The sequence below is a fragment of the Oreochromis aureus genome, linkage group 7 (genome assembly GCF_013358895.1).
Source record: "Oreochromis aureus strain Israel breed Guangdong linkage group 7, ZZ_aureus, whole genome shotgun sequence".
Lineage (NCBI taxonomy): Eukaryota > Metazoa > Chordata > Actinopteri > Cichliformes > Cichlidae > Oreochromis > Oreochromis aureus.
The window spans coordinates 54274550-54292841 of NC_052948.1; the positions used below are offsets into that span (position 1 = coordinate 54274550).

Consider the following 18292-nt stretch of genomic DNA (forward strand, 5'->3'; position numbering starts at 1 on the left):
TTCTGTGGTAGGAATACGAGCATAAGATGTGGTTGCAGGTGAGGGAATAAGTGTTAAAGCTTCCTGTGCACATCCCCACTTACATGCAACTTCCAAAGCTTGAAGCAGTAGATAAAAACCAGCAACAAGGAGTTACATTGCTGGCTCACCAGTGTTAGGGAATCCCTCTGATACCAGCCTTATAAGTTCTGCAGCATATACTCCTCCTGATTGGATATGCCTGGATAACGTAGCCTTCATGGTGGAAGCTGTTGTGCCACCAAACATTTTTGAAGATTGTTAATGTCTGACACTCATCCAGTGCTGTTATCGTTAATGTTAAAATGGTTAAAATATTGTGAATAGAAAACCTAAAGAAAACTGAACAATACAACTTTATTTCAGACAATTTTTTAATCTTTAATCAATCACAGATAATATAGCTATCAGTGTTATAATTCAAATATTACCATTTAATTTCCAAATTTAAAGCACAAAGAAATGTTGATTTGAAATTCCTCTTACACAACATTTTCAGGAGCCTTAACAAGTGATACATGTAGTAAAAGTCAGTGTTTCCAAAATATGAAAGCATATTTTTTTTTCCTCTAGTGAGTGATTAGCTTAAATCTTTAAGTCAGATTCTTCTTCAGTCAGCTTCAAGATTCTCCTGTTCCATGTTCACCCCGTTTGAACTGCCAATAGAAGAAAAACAGGACTCATGTAAACACCACCTACTCCAATTAGCTTTGGGATGAGATGATTATAAAACTTTAGCAAGAGAAGCACTCACCGCATTCTTCAGCAAGTTCCCAGATTTGGTAAAGATATTTGGTTTTTTTAGGCTTAGTTTGTGGTGTTGCTCTGTGCTGTTATGTGAGGCAGCCTGGGTCTGTTTAGGCTGAGCAGGACTGGATGTGGGTTGTGAGGGTTGTGACAATGAATAAGATTGAGGATTTAAGTTACTTTGGTTTGGAGTGTAGGGCTGAGATGGTGTGAAAGGCTGAGGCGGGATATAGGGCTGGTAAGGCGTGTATGATTGAGAAGGCGTGTATGATTGAGAAGGCGTGTAGGTTTGAGAAGGCGTGTAGGTTTGAGAAGGTGTGTAGGTTTGAGAAGGTGTGTAAGACTGTGGCAGAGAGGAGGACTGTGTTTGATTCGGTGCAAAGGGATTTGACTGTGAAAAACCTGGGGTGTTTGAATAAGGTTGTGTCTGTGCAAAGGACTGAGGCACTGCCGTGGAGTCAAGCAGAGTAGGTGGTGGCGGTGGTGGGAAGCTATCAATTCCATCCCCTCCATCCTCTGACACACCAAGCTCATAGTGCCTCTTCCTCAGTTCCCCCAAACGTACTCGCTCCTGTTCCAGCTGGCTCTCCAGCTGCAGCACCTTAACCTGAAAGATTCAAAGAGCACAAGATCTGGCAATGGCTTCCAGACGTCTAAAAACCCAATGACCCAGTCAGTTAAGATCCAGTCTAAGATCCAAAACTTTTTTTTTTTTTTTTAAACTACATTGATTTCACATAGTCACAATACTGTTTCTTTAAAGGTGGCTCAACTTGTCTTATACTTGTCTTACACATGATCCAGGACAACAAGCAAGTTACACATAAGGACAAACAATTAAACAATCCATTCAGAGACATGTTGTTCTGACCTGAGCTTCCATTTCTTCTTTTTTAAGCTTGATCAGAGACATGCCGGAGAAGTCCATCAACCCTGTAAAGGCAACAATATCAGTTGGAGTGTCAAAGCTGTATCATGCAAGAGGTGAATCACAGAATGATCAGCCAATTTCATGGTTACTTTAAGCATTTAAACATTTTGATTAGTCTGTTTGATTTTATGGTCAACTGCTGCTGATCAAACTGACTAATGAGATAGATGAACAAAAACCCCTCACAAGCCTTAAAGCTGTATGCTAGCTCAGCTATGCTATGCTCATTGGTAGACAGGTTGGCTCGCTGTTAAACACAGTTAAGTATTAAGCAGCAGAAAGTGTCAGAAATAAGAGATCAAAAAAAGGGCTAAAGTAAGTGTTAAACTTGCACTCACCAAATTGTATAGATTTATTGTTTGCTTACATGCATGCTGCCATTTTTAGACAAAACTATGCTGTTATCATAAAGTTTTACTAAAAATATGAAGCATCAACTATTTGCTTGCAATATGAGCTTCTCCTCTCACCGTGGTCAGAGATCTGCTGCTGCCCATGTTTGGTGGAGGTGACAACCACAGCAGCCATGTCATTTACATGCCTTGAGGCCTGCTGCAGCGTATTCAGCTTCTTGTTGTTGCGGTCAGCTTTCACCTGGAATGAGTAGCAGTACTTAAGTTTGTCTTCCATAAGGACAGTTTTTCGCAATGTGGTGCATGTATGGGCACAGAGCAGGCACATTTCAAAGGATGCAACTCAGTGACCATGCTGGCTGAGGTGGTTCTAAGTACTTACACAGTCACAGAGCTGTATGCATGTTTTGTCTTTGTTCTAGGTTTTAATGTAATAATGGCTATTACTACCTCTTTGAGACTCAGTCACTGAAGTGCAGTTTCCCTTTAAACCTGAAAGGCTTAAAAGGGAAACTTCACTTCATAAAAAACATGTCTTTTTGGTTTTATTGAGAAATCAAATTTGGAAAGTAACTAGTAACTTCCACTGTCACATAAACGCAAAAAGACTAAGAAGAATCCAATTCCAGCCAAAATGTAGCAAAGCAACTATCATCAATGCGCAACTGTGCATTTTTCACGGGACAGTAGTGAATCTGTTTTATTCCTTGGTGTACTTGCTTGAAAAAAACAAAACATCAAACAAACCAATTCATATTTGTATTTATAGAAAACAGACAGGAAGGCAATTCTACATTTTAGTAGCTTCACCATAATGCAAAAACAGCCTTCTCTTCATTCAGCTATAAAGATTGAGAAGAACACTCAGTAATGACAATTTTGAGGACCACATCTGTGTGTAGAATAATTTCAGAGAAAACCTGTAGCTACTTGAGGATGGTTTGGACAGAGTTAAAGATGTAGTGGAGAGTGACCTATTGACCCCCAAACATCCATCTGAAGGTGTAAAAAGAACTGTTATTGAACATTGGCATATTTAACCTAGTAACGTAAAATAGCCTTTAATAGATCTCTTTTGTTAAGAAATTTCCTAAGAACCAGACAGATATATGAATCAGGGTGGAACACCAAGTAATGCTGTGGATAAGCAGATACTTTTTTCCCCCCTTTCTTTTCATGCTTTGTATGACGTTCTTTCACTTGAATGTAGAGCATTGCACACATTCTTTTATCACCTTTATGTTCTATGTTTCTAACATTGTGCTTAATGACACTGTGTTGTCGATTGGCATTTGGAGCCCATTTGACATATATGTATGCCACTATCAGCTGCTTTAACTTGCACTGACAACAGTTTATTGCTGATAGGTGTCCAATTCTTTTTTGCCCTTTGATAAATATAGTGAAGTACAGGGCTGTGATAAGTATTTGCCCCGTCCCAATTTCCTATTTTCTGATTATTTCCCAGGTTTCAGATCAAATCCATTTTAATATTAGACAACAATAATCCACGTAGATACAAAAAGGAGTTTTTAAATGGTGATTTAGCTTATTAAATGAAAAAGTTACTAAAACCCATCTCGCCCATCTATGTGAAAAGTAATTGCCTCCTAAACCTTTTAACTGGTTGTCCCACCCTTGGAAGCAGGAACTACAATTGTTTGTTTGTTGTCAAGTGTTTGTTCACCTGGTAATTTAACCCACATTTCCGTGGAGGCATTTTAGCCCACTCCTCTTGTTTTAGCCACACTGGAGAGTTTTTGTGCATGAACATCATGTTTACAATCATGCCAAAGGAACTCTGTTACATTTAAATTCTGATAATCCATGTTTCTCCTTCAGTGGATCATATAATCCAGCTCACTTTCGTTGTTTGTTAAAAAACAAAAAACAAAACTGGATAGCCTCACTCTTGTCCAGGTACAGACCAAATAAAGGTTATCAGTACTTTAACTGTGCTGCAGGTGGTGCCAAAATCCAGACAAAAGAAAAAAAATCCTTAATTAATTATATTAAGTTTGATAGTAACAGCTAGTAACTCATAGTAACATATTTGTGGGCTATATCAGTATCAATAAATTCATTATTTTATCCACGACCATGTTTGCCACACCTACTTTGACATGACATGTATGCAACAATTCAAGTTGAAAATGCTACGATGTTTTTCTAATATTGAGGAGGCTAATTCATATATAACTGAAGTAACTGTACTCTGCTCTCAAAAAAAAAAACAAAAACAAAAAAACAAAACATCTTAGAAACATGATGTCTATCTAGATTCTTATTCTGGATGGCATTACTGTGGCCTTCAGTGACTAAATCTTGGAGTCATTTTTGACCTGGATATATCCTTCAAAATGCATATTAAATATGTAGAAGCAGTTCATGCATTTATTACTTCTAGGTTGGACTACTGTAATTCATTATTATCAGGTTGTTCTAAAAACTCACTGAAAAGCCTTCAGTTGACCCAGAAAAGAGAAAACTGACAGGGACTAGAAAGAGGGAACATATTTCTGCCATTTTGGCTTCTCTTCATTGGCTCCCTGTTAAATCCAGATTTGAGAGCTTCACTCTCAGACTGCTGGTATTCCTGTGGTTCCTTGGATATTTAAAAGTAGACGGGGAAGGAAAGGCCTTCAGCTTTCAGGCCCCTCTTCTGTGGAACCAGCTCCTTTGACCCATTTGACCTCAGTAAATCACACAATAGGGTGGGACTAGGTTTCACACTGGGTTCACCCAAAACCTTGGCTGATTGCGACCCACACCCATTTTCACTCATTGGCTCATGTGATTAGGTAGAGGATCAACAGGGGGTCTCTGACCCTCTTGGGGACACTCCCATAGGGCTTAAAATCAGGGACTCCACCAATTGTTCTTAGAACTTACGAAGCTTCTCGGACAGGAGGTGAAACGTCTTCAAGGAAACTTTAAGAAGTCCAGACGTTTTTCTTTCCAAGCTCCTTAGAGTACGATGACCTGGTGTTAGCAGACACTTGGGTTTAGGTGACTAGGTGACTAGATGCTTTATAGCATAAATTGGTCCAACACATGAATATGAGTGAGACTGTTCATGTTTGATAGACACCATACCTGAGAATGTTTAATTTCTGTGGTAGGAATACGAGCATAAGATGTGGTTGCAGGTGAGGGAGTAAGTGTTAAAGCTTCCTGTGCACATCCCCACTTACATGCAACTTCCAAAGCTTGAAGCAGTAGATAAAAACCAGCAACAAGGAGTTACATTGCTGGCTCACCAGTGTTAGGGAATGCCTCTGATACCAGCCTTATAAGTTCTACAGCATATACTCCTCCTGGAGTATATGCTTCAAGATTCGAGAGCCTGAACATGACTTTGTATGTTGATACCTAACAAACCAACAGGAATTTGTTTGACATGAGTTTGTACCTTGGAAGCAGCAACTAGCTGAGCAGTGCTTGCAGCAATCTCATGTGAACAGGCGATGAGCTCCTCATATGTGCCCTTTTCACCCACAACGCGGTCAGCTGAATCCCTAAACATGAAAGTAAACCATCATTATACAGTTTTATTTATTATTTACAAATTTCTTGTTCAGAATATCAATCAGTAAGTGGGTTTTGATAAAATTCTGAGCTTACAGCAGCTGTGTGGCCCCCCAGCCCACAGCTTTGGAAGCAGAGATGAGTCCTTCGGTCCAGCGAGAGTTTTTGGCATAGAATTCAGTAACAGTTGCTGCACCCTGCCAGCACAAATGGAACAAATGGGTCACTTGATAAAACACCAACTGCAGATTCTGCTTCTTGCTCATTGCCAAAATTTAACAAAATGCTAAAACACTGGATATATTGAAATTTAAAGGTAAGACTGTTAGTGGTTCAAAGATTTGTTCAAATGGTATCATACTGAAGAAGATAATTGGAGCCTCTGTTCCCTCCATCACAGACACTATTCGCAGCATGTGGACCCGCAGCATCCACAAAGCCATCAGCATTGTGGAAGACCCCACGCACCCCTCACACACACTCTGCTGCCTTTTGGCAAGAGGTACCAGAGCATTCAGGGTCTCACTGCCAGACTGCGAAACAGTTTCTTCCCCCAAGCCATCAGACTCTTGAACACTCAGTGACTGGACTGACTGACTGACTGACTGACTGACTGACTGACTGACTGACTGACTGACTGACTGACTGACTGACTGACTGACTGACTGACACACACACACACACACACACACACACACACACACACACACACACACACACACACACACACACACACACACACACACACACACACACACACACACACACACACACACACACACACACACACTTTTGCTCTAGAGCTTTTAGCTCTAAAAAGGCCACTTTTACATGTTAATGTGAAGAGGAATAAGCTTCTTGATAATCATGACTTTTCCCACATTTTTTCATTCTGCATGGTGTTTGATGAATAAAAAGACTGAGAATATCTGAGCTTGTCCTGCAATTTCATTTTTAGGGTGACACCAACTCACCCTTCCTCCTTCCACAATGTCTTTCTGTAGGTCAGTAGCAGCAGTCACCAGCATGTGAACAGCCTGGAGAGAAGAGAGGGCACCACAGTAAATACAGGAAACAAGAGTTAACTAAAGTTCAAAATTATTTGAATACTGCCCACTTTCTTACCTTCATCAGGTCTGAGCAGGATCCCAGGATACTGTGATGAAGCAAACACACAGATTGTAAGTAAGAGAGGAGGAAAATAACCACCACAGAAATAAATAATTTTATGATGATTCTTTAGGATTTTTCTTAGTTTTTCTTACTTCTGATTGACCTCCAGTTTGACACCAGTATTGTCTTTCTTTGCCTGACTCAGTATTTCCTGTGAAAAAAAGAACAGATGTCTATGTGAGATAAATGATAGAAATATAATTCAGAGAATAGTAGCTTTGTGTAGACAGGTCATAGTAGAGAATGCTTATTTTTGATATATCAAAAAGATCATCTTATATATATTTTATAAATTATCTGATGGTTGTCCTTACATCCATTCGCAAGACAGCCTCTTCAATGGCAGTAGATGTGGCGAGCATCTCTTTGTCCACCATGCTTCCTAGTTCTTCTTTTAGCACATCATGCCCTTTCGGACGCAAATCCTAAACAAGAGTCACACAGTTACAGCAAACATGAGAGTCTCAGTAGAGAGAGGTCAAGTTCAGAATCTTTGGAAACCTGCAAAAAAGTTGGCACTTTTCTTGCCATTATCTCAATAACATAGAAACATGGTCACGGAGGGAGCGGTTCACCCCTGGGCTGTGGGAGCCCCATCTAAGGCCTCCCTCCTTCTCCTGCTGGGATGTGTGCGCAGATATTGCTGGGTTGTGAATGCCCCGTTTGTCCCACATCCACATCTGCCTCTATCTGCCTTTGGCTCCTGGGGGGAAGTTATTGCGGCTTCCTACCCTCATTTTCAATTTTACACATACACACTTGACAATTTCTTTCTCTCACACTCATACATACACACAATACTGTCTTGTTAATTGTTTAAATATAAATTCAGTCCCACCTGTCCTACAGCGAGGATGCGTTGAACAGTATAGCGTATTGCAGACGGGTCTGCTCGCTGTAAACTCGCCTGAATCTTCAAATCCTTCAAGAACTGAAGGCAGTTATTGGCACAGTCCCGACAGCTGTCAGTCAGATCTGCATGAGTCCAACACACAGCACTTAACTTTCTGTGTAGAAAATATTTAGCAAGTGTTATGACAGTTACAACAACTATGTGCGTTTCTTACAGTTCGCCTGGTCGACAGGGGCTGAGTGAGATGTTGCCGATCCGTTAACAATTGTGTCAGCAGCAAGGTGGGAAAACTGTGTGACTGCTCTTAGCAAACCACTGGCATCTAGACAGAACAGGGAAGGATTAAACAAACTAATCAGTTGATGTACGTGACTTGAACTGAACACACCCACAATTCCCAACGTACCATTACTGTTTCCCAGATAGGCCAAGTGGCTCTGTTGCATTTTGTCAATAGAATTCAGAGTGATTTCCGCTCGGTTCACCAAATAATCTGTCAAACACAAAGAACTGATCAAAAACAAGCAGTATGGAAAAGCAAAATGGCAAATTCAGGTCTGAGGATTAGAGATTTTTGGTTACCATGTTAATTTATTGTATAAAGGTTTGTGTAGCAGTGCTGAAGTAACAACCTTAAATGTGTGTGTAGACTGAATCTTTTTTTTTTTTTTTTTTTCAGTGGAGGGTTTTTTTGCCATGTCTTTCCATATCATAATGTGCATATCTGCTTTTGCCTCCATTAAAATCTGTGTTGAAGATTGCTGTTGCTATTATTGCACTGTGAGTTATATGAAGTTCAGTCATCTCTGAAATTTAAAAGGCATCAGCCATGTCTTTACTTTCTTTGTGTGTGTCCTCATTAGAATATGAAACAGATGAACCAATGTCAATATTTATTAACGTCTTAGAATAGAGCTTTGCTGATTTTATTCAGTTTTTTTGTTTTGTTTTTGTATTAAAATGCCTATTCTATGGCTTTTCTTTGGTTACATAAAGTACTGTACACTTTTCAAACACATGGGCAACTGAATGCAAATAAATAAAATCTTCCGTCCTTAAAATATTTTTTAAAAAGTCAGTTTAAAGGGATTTTCTTTGAGGAGGGAAAATAATAGTGATTTTACCAGGAGAGCTGATGCAGCGGACGTGTATAGGGTCATCCAGTTTGGCCACAGCATCCAGTATGATGCCCTCAGCTTCCACCACTGCACACTGTAGCAGACAAAACTGCTCCTCCTGCAGCTTCTGGGCTAGCTGACTTTCACGAGAAGCCTGATTTATCACACACACAAGGTTAATAATCAGTCATTATAAAGTCTTAAAATAGAGTGACAAACAGAAAACTGGACCTGTTGCTGTAACTGGGCATGTAAGCCTCCCAGCTCCATGCTGCTCCTCTGCCTCTCCTGCTCTAGGGAGGACTGTTGAAGATGAGTTTGTTGTCTGAGGGTTTTCAGCTCAGCTTCCTGTTCCCGTATCATACGCAGCAACCCCTCCTTTTCCACCTGCAGCCCTGCCAATGTGTTGTTTAGCTGGGTACCACTCTGAGAAACAGATTTTTAAAAAGTTTTTCTTCACAAATAAGTCTTATAATCTTCAAGGCTTGTAGATGCTAGAAAATAAGTTTCCAGCATCAGCAGTTTTGCTCTAAATGTTCTGACCATTTCTTTGCTTTGCAGGATGTTGTTTGCTTTTGCCAGTTCTGCTCGTGTGGATTCCAAATCTCGCTTGAGCCTGTCAATCTCCAGCTTCTGCTCTGCATTTATGGCAAGCTACAGGAAACACAGAAGAGACACAAAAGCAGACAGAATTATATTATACAACAAGTTTAGGGGCACTTTTTTGGCAATTGTCAATGCTTCCAGTACAGCAAAGAAAAACACAATCATTAATCAGGTAAATAAAGTAAAAGTAAACACAAGACAGAGCTGTGAAAGATGGGCCTAAGTGGTTCAAGGTTGAACAACCAATATCATGACTGAGGTCAGGCAGTCCTTTTACACGCAGTGTTACAGACATTGTACAGAGGCTTTAGGAGGGAGACAATATGTCGAATAGAAATCTGGTTCTAAGGCTTTTGATCTTTGCTTTAAAAGTCTGACAGTGTTACAGGACTGTCATGCCAAGTTAACAGTTTGGACAGTTCATTTAAAGATCACTAACAAGGCTTGATACCTGGATATTTATAGCTCTAAGGAGTAAGTATGATTTTATAATGTAGTTTAACATAAAGAGGTTAAAACTGGAGTTATATTTGAAAATGTCTTAAACAGAGCTACTGAGCCAATTAAATTTTATTGTATTTATGTAGCACAACATCACAATAAAATGTGCCTAAAGTGCATTGTACTGTAATGTAAAGACCCTACAATAATACAGAGAAAACACATAAGCAAAGCGTTACAGATATCACAATACCAAAGTGTGGACATTTTTTGTAATGTTTGAAGACAAACTCTTTCCATTCATCCTCTGCTACTTATTCAATTCAGTGTTGTGGTTGGGTACCTAACCTAGCTGTCACAGGGCAAGAGGAGGGATAAACCGTGGATAGGTTGGCAGTCTATTCCTGAGCTAATACATTATTGATATATTAATATCTTTAGCCCCTGTGAAAGGCAATGTTGTATTGCACTTGTATTGGACCTTGTAGTGATGCGTGTTTCAGACCTGCCGCTGTAGCTGAGCTCTCAGATCCTCCAGCTCTCGGTTGGTCCTGTCTCTCTCCAGGTCCAGGGAGCTCTGCTGTAGTTGTGCCTGTTGTCTCAGAGTGGTAAGCTCTGCATCTTTTTCTCTTGCAGAGCGTAGCAGCACTTCCCGCTCAGCCTGCAGAGCTGTCAAGCTGCTGCTCACCTGAGATCCCTCCTAAAGAAACACAAACATCTTGAGAACTCATACTCATATAAGAACTCAATACCCAATGTGTTTTTGGCCTTCGTTATCAGGCACCAAGATGCTTGCAAAACTCTAGAGCCTATCCTAGGTACTATAGGGTGAGTCTGAGAAGTATGTGAGGATGGGACATGTGCGAAGACAGACAGTAGTAAGGTGTGCGGTAGATGTTAAAGATGGGTTCAAGATGGAGGCAAGATTACATGAGGGATTGGCTCTGAGCCCCTTCTTGTTTGCAGTGGTGATGGACAGGTTAACAGATGAGGTCAAGCAGGAGTAAAAGCTGCAAGGAGCAATAGTGATGGTAGATGAATTTTTTATAACTGGGGTCAACAATTCAAATAAACAGACAAGCACAAGAGAGGGGAAGAAGAGACTGCAGGCAGGGTGGAGACACAATATCAGGGACAATTAGTGACAGCAGGATAGCAGCAAAAGTGTAAGGACAGATTTACAAGATGCTAGTGAGACCTGCTTTGATGAACGATTCGGAGATAGGGCACTGACAAAAAGTCAGGAAGACAAGCTAGAAGTAGAAAAGTTAAAGATGTTACGATTTTCATGAGGGGTAAAGAGGACAGAGGATTAGATTTAGTATATCAGAGAGAAGTGAGTACATTCAGTTTGACCATTATGAAGACAACATTAGGGAGGCAACGCTGAGATTGTTTGGATGTATGCAAAGCAGGGCTAGAAGCTATATTGGAGAAAGGTTTTTAAATTTGGAGCTGCCAGGCAAGAGGAAAAGAGAAAGGACCACTGCAAAGGATTCGTGGATGTAGTGAAGGAGGGCATGCAGAGGGTTGGCGTGTCAGAGAAGGATGCTTGGTGTGTCAGAGAAGGATGCTTGGTGTGTCAGAGAAGGATGCTTGGTGTGTCAGAGAAGGATGCTTGGTGTGTCAGAGAAGGATGCTTGGAACAAGTTGAGATGGTAGAAGTTGGCAGATGACCAGCTCTAGCAACCCCTGAAAGGAGCAGCTGAAAGAAAAACAAGGGTTTTCCCGAAAGTCTAAAAATAGATGCCATGTAAATCTGTGGTCATATTACAGTCCTACCTTCTCTTTACTCTCCAAAGTACTGCGCAAGGTGGCGAGCTCTGCTCTTTGCTCCAGCAGTTCTTGGTTCAGGCGGTCAACCTCCATCTGCTGCTGATTCATCTGATCAGGACAAAAACAAAAAGAAAGAAAGAAAAGATCAATAGTGACAACAGCTTTTGTTCATCAACACAAAACTATGTTTGATGTGGGTCTTACCACATTGGTTTTCTCCCGTCGTAGATTTTCCAGCTCAGTTTCTAGCTGATATTTGGCCCTCTGCAAATCATCGTGCTCTTGTTTGGTGCTTGACAGAATCTTCACCGTTTCTGTATTCTGCACATGATTAAAATACATTCCATAATTACTAAGAAGGTAAAGGTACCTCAGCTTGCTACAAAAATGAGAAACACAGGAAAACAGCGGGATGGAGTCTATAAGAAGGTAACAAAATTCACCTATCACAATCTCCAATTATCTCTATCATTAATTGAGCTGAACAATGTGTTTCAACCTTCTAATTTAACTTTTTAGAAGGCAGCAGCTAAGGAAGTTACAAATAAACATCAAAGAAACTGCAATTTACCTTCTTCATAAGGTCAGCATGGCTGCTAACCAGCTCTGCATGTCTTTCTTTAAGTTGAGTGAAACGAAGTTCTGCTGCTTGAGCTCTGCCTGTGTAGTTAGGAAGAAGATGCACCTTTTCACTTAGCTCTTTTTGTATTGCTTATTCAGCTGCATGCTCACATCTGAACTCTCACCATCTGCCTCTTTGAATCCAATCTGTGCCCCAATGTTAGCCACATTAGCGCTTCTTAAAGCCTCCACTTCCATGCGCAGGTGTTCATTTTCAACTATTGCCATCTGCTTGTGGGTGCGCTGCTCCTCGACCTCAGCCTCCAATCGGTTCACTTGAGTCTTTAACTCTGTTACACACCTCTGAGCCTGGGGAAGGAAGAAGAAACAATTATTGACAAGGACTACTTGTCTTGCTGTTTTGGTTAATTTGTGAACAAGACAAACACAAACACATTTCACAATTACAAACTGTAAATGAGACACTTGAACATAAACTTGGTAATGTTTCAATATGACTTTCAATATACAAGTCCTAATGAATCCACAATGATTACAATGTACCAATATCACCAACCAGAAAGCAGAGGATGCTACAGTTAGCATCCTCTTAACCATCATATGGAAGGACCATGGTTGAGTGCATAGAGGAATGGTTTTAGATTTTTATATTACCAGCCACTCCAACACTGCCATCTTGTCCCATTTACCTCATTCTTGATGATCTGCAATTCTGGTTTCAGAACGTCTAGCTCTCTCTTCAGACTGTCATTTTCCATTTCTCTTTGATCCACTGAAGAATCAGGTGTTCCCATTTGGTTGAGCAAATAGTACTGGTTTGATAAAAAGCTACATATCAGCACTGACACCACACAAAGCTGGTGGAATTTCAAAGTGACATATCCTCTGACAACTATGTACCTTACCTGTGGTATTTGAGAAGCTTCTCTAAACTCTGGTTGTGGCTCCACATCCTCCTCCTCCTCATGATGCTCCTCGTTTGGCATCACTACTACTGGTTTTTTGTACTCAGCCAAGGCAGCGGCTCGGAGGAAGTTTGGAGGAGCCTGAGGGGTAATGATACAATTAACATACACAAAAGGCACAAAAACAGAAGGAGCAAAGTTGCAAACATGGCAATGTTAAAAAAAAAAGAAAAAAGAAAAAAAAAGAAATCTGTGGCACTTACATCTGGGAGATCTGGGATCTGGATGAAAGTTTTAAAGAACTCCATTTCTCTGGCTTTGTCAAAGAACTGTGTGAGGCTACAGAAAAAAATAACCATCAGTGTCAGACCTCTTACTTTAAGGTCACTGTTGTTCTTTGTCGTTTTCAGATTTTTATTTACATGTTTTTCATTGTAATGGAAATTAGGTTTTACCTACCACTTAAACAGCAAATGTATTTTGCTTTGTTCCTGTTAAATAGATTAGTGAGTTTCTCTAATAAATAATTCACCTCATAAACAGATCACGGAACCGCTCTCTGTGTCCAAGAAGAACGTCCGGAGAAATGCCTGCGACGAAAAGGATATGGTTGATTTAAGACATTTTTTAAATAATGCTGACCATCTCATGATTTATTTTAATAAATAAATATTTGTTTTTCACTCACGGCTGTGAAGCTTAAACAACAATCGCACAGAGAAGTGATAGAGAAAGCTGCAGTCCTGTATGAGAGGTATGAGTGGCATCAGTCTGCACTGCCCAGCTGGAGTTGTAGATTTGGCCTGGTTGGCCTCCACCTGGCGAAATACTATTTGGCATTAAAGCCAAATTAGGGAATTTGATTAGGGGTTTTTAACTTGCTGAAGAACAGAATGAACACTAATGTGTTGGTTCAGACTATTTATTTTTTTAAGTAAACTACGGCGTATTATTTCAAGGAATGTTCAGCAGGTGTGGTGCAGAAAACACGACACGCTACAGTAATGTCAGAAAGTATTGAGAAACTGATCAAAAATATTGCTGGTTTAAGAAGCAACTTATTCTAAACTAGTTACTAGTATTGTATCATATAAATTATAGGGTCATCATAGCATATATATAATGACCCTCCTAACGGACTAACCTGTGTCAGCCATCTTGAGTCCAGCATCCAGGTAATCCAACAGCTCCTGTGTCATATCCAGCCTACAATATAAAACATTTAACAAGAAATATTCAGGCAGAACTGAAGCACATTAACTGTGGTTAAAAAAAGTGGACAACTTACACTTTGTTCATGTCACTTCCTGCTTCCTTCTCCAAAGTCTCATCACTGGCCTCCAGGTTACCTGGGATAACCTTGTGCTGTAAAAAAAAAAAAAAAAAGGTCATATTATGGTCTGCTACTTAAATAAAACAACTGATTAAGGAACCCTTTTCTTTAGCACATGGATGTTAGCTTACAAGAAGAAAAAGCTGCCTACAGAAAAGAAAGCCTGTATTATGCTAATTAAAGGTTTTCTAAAAATTCTGTACAATTGTCTTTAATCACCAGAAATGTTTAACCTTTATTTATGAGAGAGTGAAACTGTTAATACACTTCTTTTGGAAGTGTTTCCAGGATTATGATGGGCACACAAAAAAAGCTCTGTTTGGTTAGGATCTGAGGGCTTTAACTAAGGCTAATCGAAGCAGTGAAGGCAAAGTGTTTTGCCTGATACAGTTCATGCTTGTGTTTTCCTCCTTTTTTCATGCTTAACTGACTGCCATTTGGATTAGCCGCTTTTTATCTTTTTTGAAATGTTAAAGGTATATGGTATATATATGATCCATATATGGTCTGTATATGGTAAAGTATATGAGCAGTTCAATTTAAGTACAAACTGTACTTACAGTAGTAAGTACAGTTTAAGTACACAGGAGATGGTGTAAGTCTTCCCTTTGGTTAGGAACAGGAATACAGAGCATTTTGTTTCTAGTTCTCAATGAAACAAGAAAGCAGCAAAACACTGATTATGCTGTAAAAATGTACCTTTGTTCCAACTTAACACTAAAATTATGAGTAATATTACCTTTTTATGAAATTCCATTTTTTGGCCTAGGTATTTGGAAGACAAGGCAACAATGTGCCCATATCGATCATGCAAGTTTCCCTAGACAGGAAAGAAAAAAACAAAACAAAACAGAACAAAACAGAGTTTGTTGCTTAGAAAACAATCATATTTAAACTGAATTACCTTATTAATGCACCAACAAATGAATGAATATTAATGCAAGTCATACTGATGTTTCCAAATATGGTGGTTTTGTTTGTCCAAATATGGACAAACAACACCACCAATTTAAAAAAAATAAACAACAACAAACCAAAAAGTCATCATTTTAGAAATCAACATCTTATAAGGGTGAAACAAAGATGCATGTAACTGCAGATCTTTTAACAAACTCTCAATATAAATATAAAGCATCTTAATGGATAAACCTTCAAACTGTATTCTCTAGTTCAAATATAAGCTGCAGCTTCAATATGGCAGCTACTCACCCAGAGGGTGCCCATATCTTTCACATTACGACAGTATCTGTAAGAGTCCGTCACCACCTGTAGATCAGACAGAGACAAGAGATTACATATCACCAACCGGAGGGAAGGAGAGGAAGAGTATAAGATTAAGGAAATGCAAAAACTTAACTTACATTTCTGTGTCCATCCCTGAGGATTTTGTGAACCAGATAGCAAAACTTCCAGCTCACAATGGAGTTGCTGGATAGAGGTAGGTTCAAGACATACGACCAGAAGGTCGTAGCTCCACCCTCTTTATGAGTTCCCATGATGATATATGTACAACTGTCAAGGAGACTCCCAAGTACCAATGCACAGTCCAAAGAAGGTATGGACACGCTATCGGAGTGAACTGCCCAACTGTCTGAAAAATGAAGGCAGTCTGGCAAAACCTTAAACTGGCAACCTTTTTACTGGTTGGCAGGTTGGTGACTGCTCTGGTTGAAAAAAAAAAAAAAAAAAGTCTGATAAGATCTGGTTGATCTGAGAAGATTTAAATCATGACTTCAGTAAATGCTTTCCCGATACATTCATTTACACAGTCTCTAGTCTGAAATTGTACTAAATACAATATGTTCATTTTGTAAATTAAGGCCCCATTTACTGGGTGATTTATAGCATTTTAATGTCATTTATGATTTGGGGGGGGGTTAGTCCTTTTCATTCATTTTTTCTATTAAGCTTTCATTCTGGATTGTAATTCCAGAATGAAAGCTTGATTGTAATTCAAACAAACCCCCTGCACATCAGACTGGTGTGCTTCCACCCCTCTGTGGCTATCAGTTTCACTCACTCTGGCTACTGTGCAGGTCTTCTCAGAGTCCACTGGCCCTGGGGCTCCCTTTGCTCACTGTTGATGCCCGGTGGTGCCCATGTGAAATTGGTTCAAAAACACCACCACAATCAGGACTTAACTCTCTTGGATCCATGACGACCACTTGGTCCTCTCACCTCTTTTTGTTTTCTGTTTAAATTATACTGACAGCTTAATAAATCCCCGTAACAGAGTTTAATACAATTCAATAACTGCATGAGGTTTTTTAAGTGACAATAAACACAAGCATAATATTGATTGCCATAACTGAGCAGTTTCATCATAAAAGGAAAGACTGACACTGCTCGGATCATATGAAGAGATAGAATCCCTCAGTTCCTCAATTAGATCAACATCACAATTATGTATTTAAAAAAAACAAAGATGATGATAGTGGATCAGCTTAAGACAAAAGGGGAGAGAAAGCAATGGTTTATATACAGTCAAGATATTTTACACACGCTATGGCTTTGATCTATGGACAACTGCTGGTCAGTTCACCACTTTGCCCCACACTGAAATATTCCAAACATTACTGCATGTATAGTAAAAGTTGAAGGGTGTTGGACAGTTGAAAACTCAAGAAATCATGTAGCTAAAGTGATTGACTGATACATTTCTGAGGGAGTTATTTGCCAGGGGTGGGTGATAACTAAAGTTGATAACTAAAAAAGGTGTCGAGGGACTCCATCAGATAATTTTTTTAAAGAAAATGTTATGTTAACTTTAAAATATGTTAATTGACAACTTTACAAAGACTTTCAGCAAAGTTGATCAATTAAAAATCCTTTTTTAAGGAGAGGTCCTGATTTTTCCCCCCTCCGGTTTTGCCAACAACTTTTCACTCATGCATTCAAATGTCTAAATGTCTCAACATGCTCTCCAGAATGTCGTGACATTTAGCACAGACACTGAGGATCCCCAAAAGACGAATCTCAGTTGCTTTTCTCTAATTTGATACCTGTGAAGCCTACCCAAATACCTTAGAGGGACTTCGGTTTTATTTCCTTAGCAAATGTTAGCATTGTCCCAATAAGCCAGTCAGTATGAGCTATTTATAAAAAAAATATATATGTATATATGAAACTGTATTTGTTTTGTATCAAAGTAAGCCCGGTTAGCAGGAAACCTGCTGTTAAAAGTTAAAAGGATACTGCGTACATGTTTGTCTTTTGGTGGTGTTTCAGCTGTGGTGACAGCTTTGCTGATGCTGTGGAGCTAAAAGAAATGAAAGAAGAGCAATCAGGACACGACTAACTAGTTAACATAGCCACATCGGATTGAACTTCAAGATTAAAACATGACAGAAATAACACCAGTGAATTTCCTTGACACGTGATATATTTAACAATATTTTCCACTAATAAGTCAGAAGGAGTGAAGAATTTGACATTTCGATACTGTGTGGTAGTACCCATTTGACAGTTAAAACTAGTTATCAAGCACACGGTGTGAACAATAAGGAAGACCGTTTAAATCTACTGAGATTGGGGGGAAAGACATCAAAAAGTTATCTGTCACAGGAACAAAGTGACAAACCTGTTGTTTTCCGAACTGTTCTTTCTCCGCAGCCAAAGCTTTTTCCGTCTTATTGTCACTTTTATTCTTCGTTTTACTCATGTTTTCACCGAAAAATACAGAAACATAAATCCAAAGTGGTCCCACACACAGGTTCAGGCTCCTCGTCCGTGCTCTCGCGCCTCGTTAAACCACAAAAGTCAGTCAGGTGCGGCGCGCGCACGTCACCACAATCCTGCTGGTTGGGCTAGCTCCTTAAAATTAACACAGGATGCTTTAAAAACAAAGCTGTCCGAACAAAGCAGCTTCCATCCACACACCAGAAATGAAAAAAAAAAAGAAGTGTAGACTGTCAGGTAATAAAGTACC

At 39.6% G+C, this 18292-nt stretch overlaps 1 protein-coding gene across 1 annotated transcript; it reads right to left on the bottom strand.

Annotated features, from left to right (window-relative positions):
• Positions 1-361: 361 nt before the first annotated feature.
• On the bottom strand, positions 362-18180 carry LOC116313175 (huntingtin-interacting protein 1-related protein-like). The gene is made up of 33 exons (XM_031730778.2): positions 17945-18180; positions 17560-17623; positions 15726-15868; positions 15574-15630; positions 15104-15184; positions 14320-14396; positions 14176-14237; positions 13720-13860; positions 13564-13621; positions 13295-13370; positions 13032-13172; positions 12816-12938; positions 12291-12474; positions 12116-12204; positions 11749-11865; positions 11551-11652; positions 10274-10468; positions 9265-9375; positions 8953-9147; positions 8728-8875; positions 8010-8096; positions 7818-7925; positions 7589-7725; positions 7065-7175; positions 6843-6901; positions 6703-6733; positions 6552-6614; positions 5674-5774; positions 5462-5567; positions 2167-2290; positions 1637-1698; positions 773-1372; positions 362-674 (listed from the first exon to the last, which is right to left on the bottom strand). Exons 1-33 carry the CDS (start codon positions 18023-18025, stop codon positions 639-641), a joined length of 3870 nt encoding a protein of 1289 aa, XP_031586638.2. The 5' UTR covers positions 18026-18180; the 3' UTR covers positions 362-638.
• Positions 18181-18292: the final 112 nt, after the last annotated feature.

Excerpts from the sequence above, each read along its gene's own strand:
- LOC116313175 (XM_031730778.2), bottom strand. The coding sequence starts at position 18,025 with ATGAGTAAAACGAAGAATAAAAGTGACAATAAGACGGAAAAAGCTTTG. Across the intron at positions 9,148-9,264 it reads TCCTGCAAAGCAAAGAAATG|AGTGGTACCCAGCTAAACAA; the intron begins GTCAGAACATTT and ends TCTGTTTCTCAG. Across the intron at positions 2,291-5,461 it reads AGCTAGTTGCTGCTTCCAAG|GTGAAAGCTGACCGCAACAA; the intron begins GTACAAACTCAT and ends TACTCATTCCAG.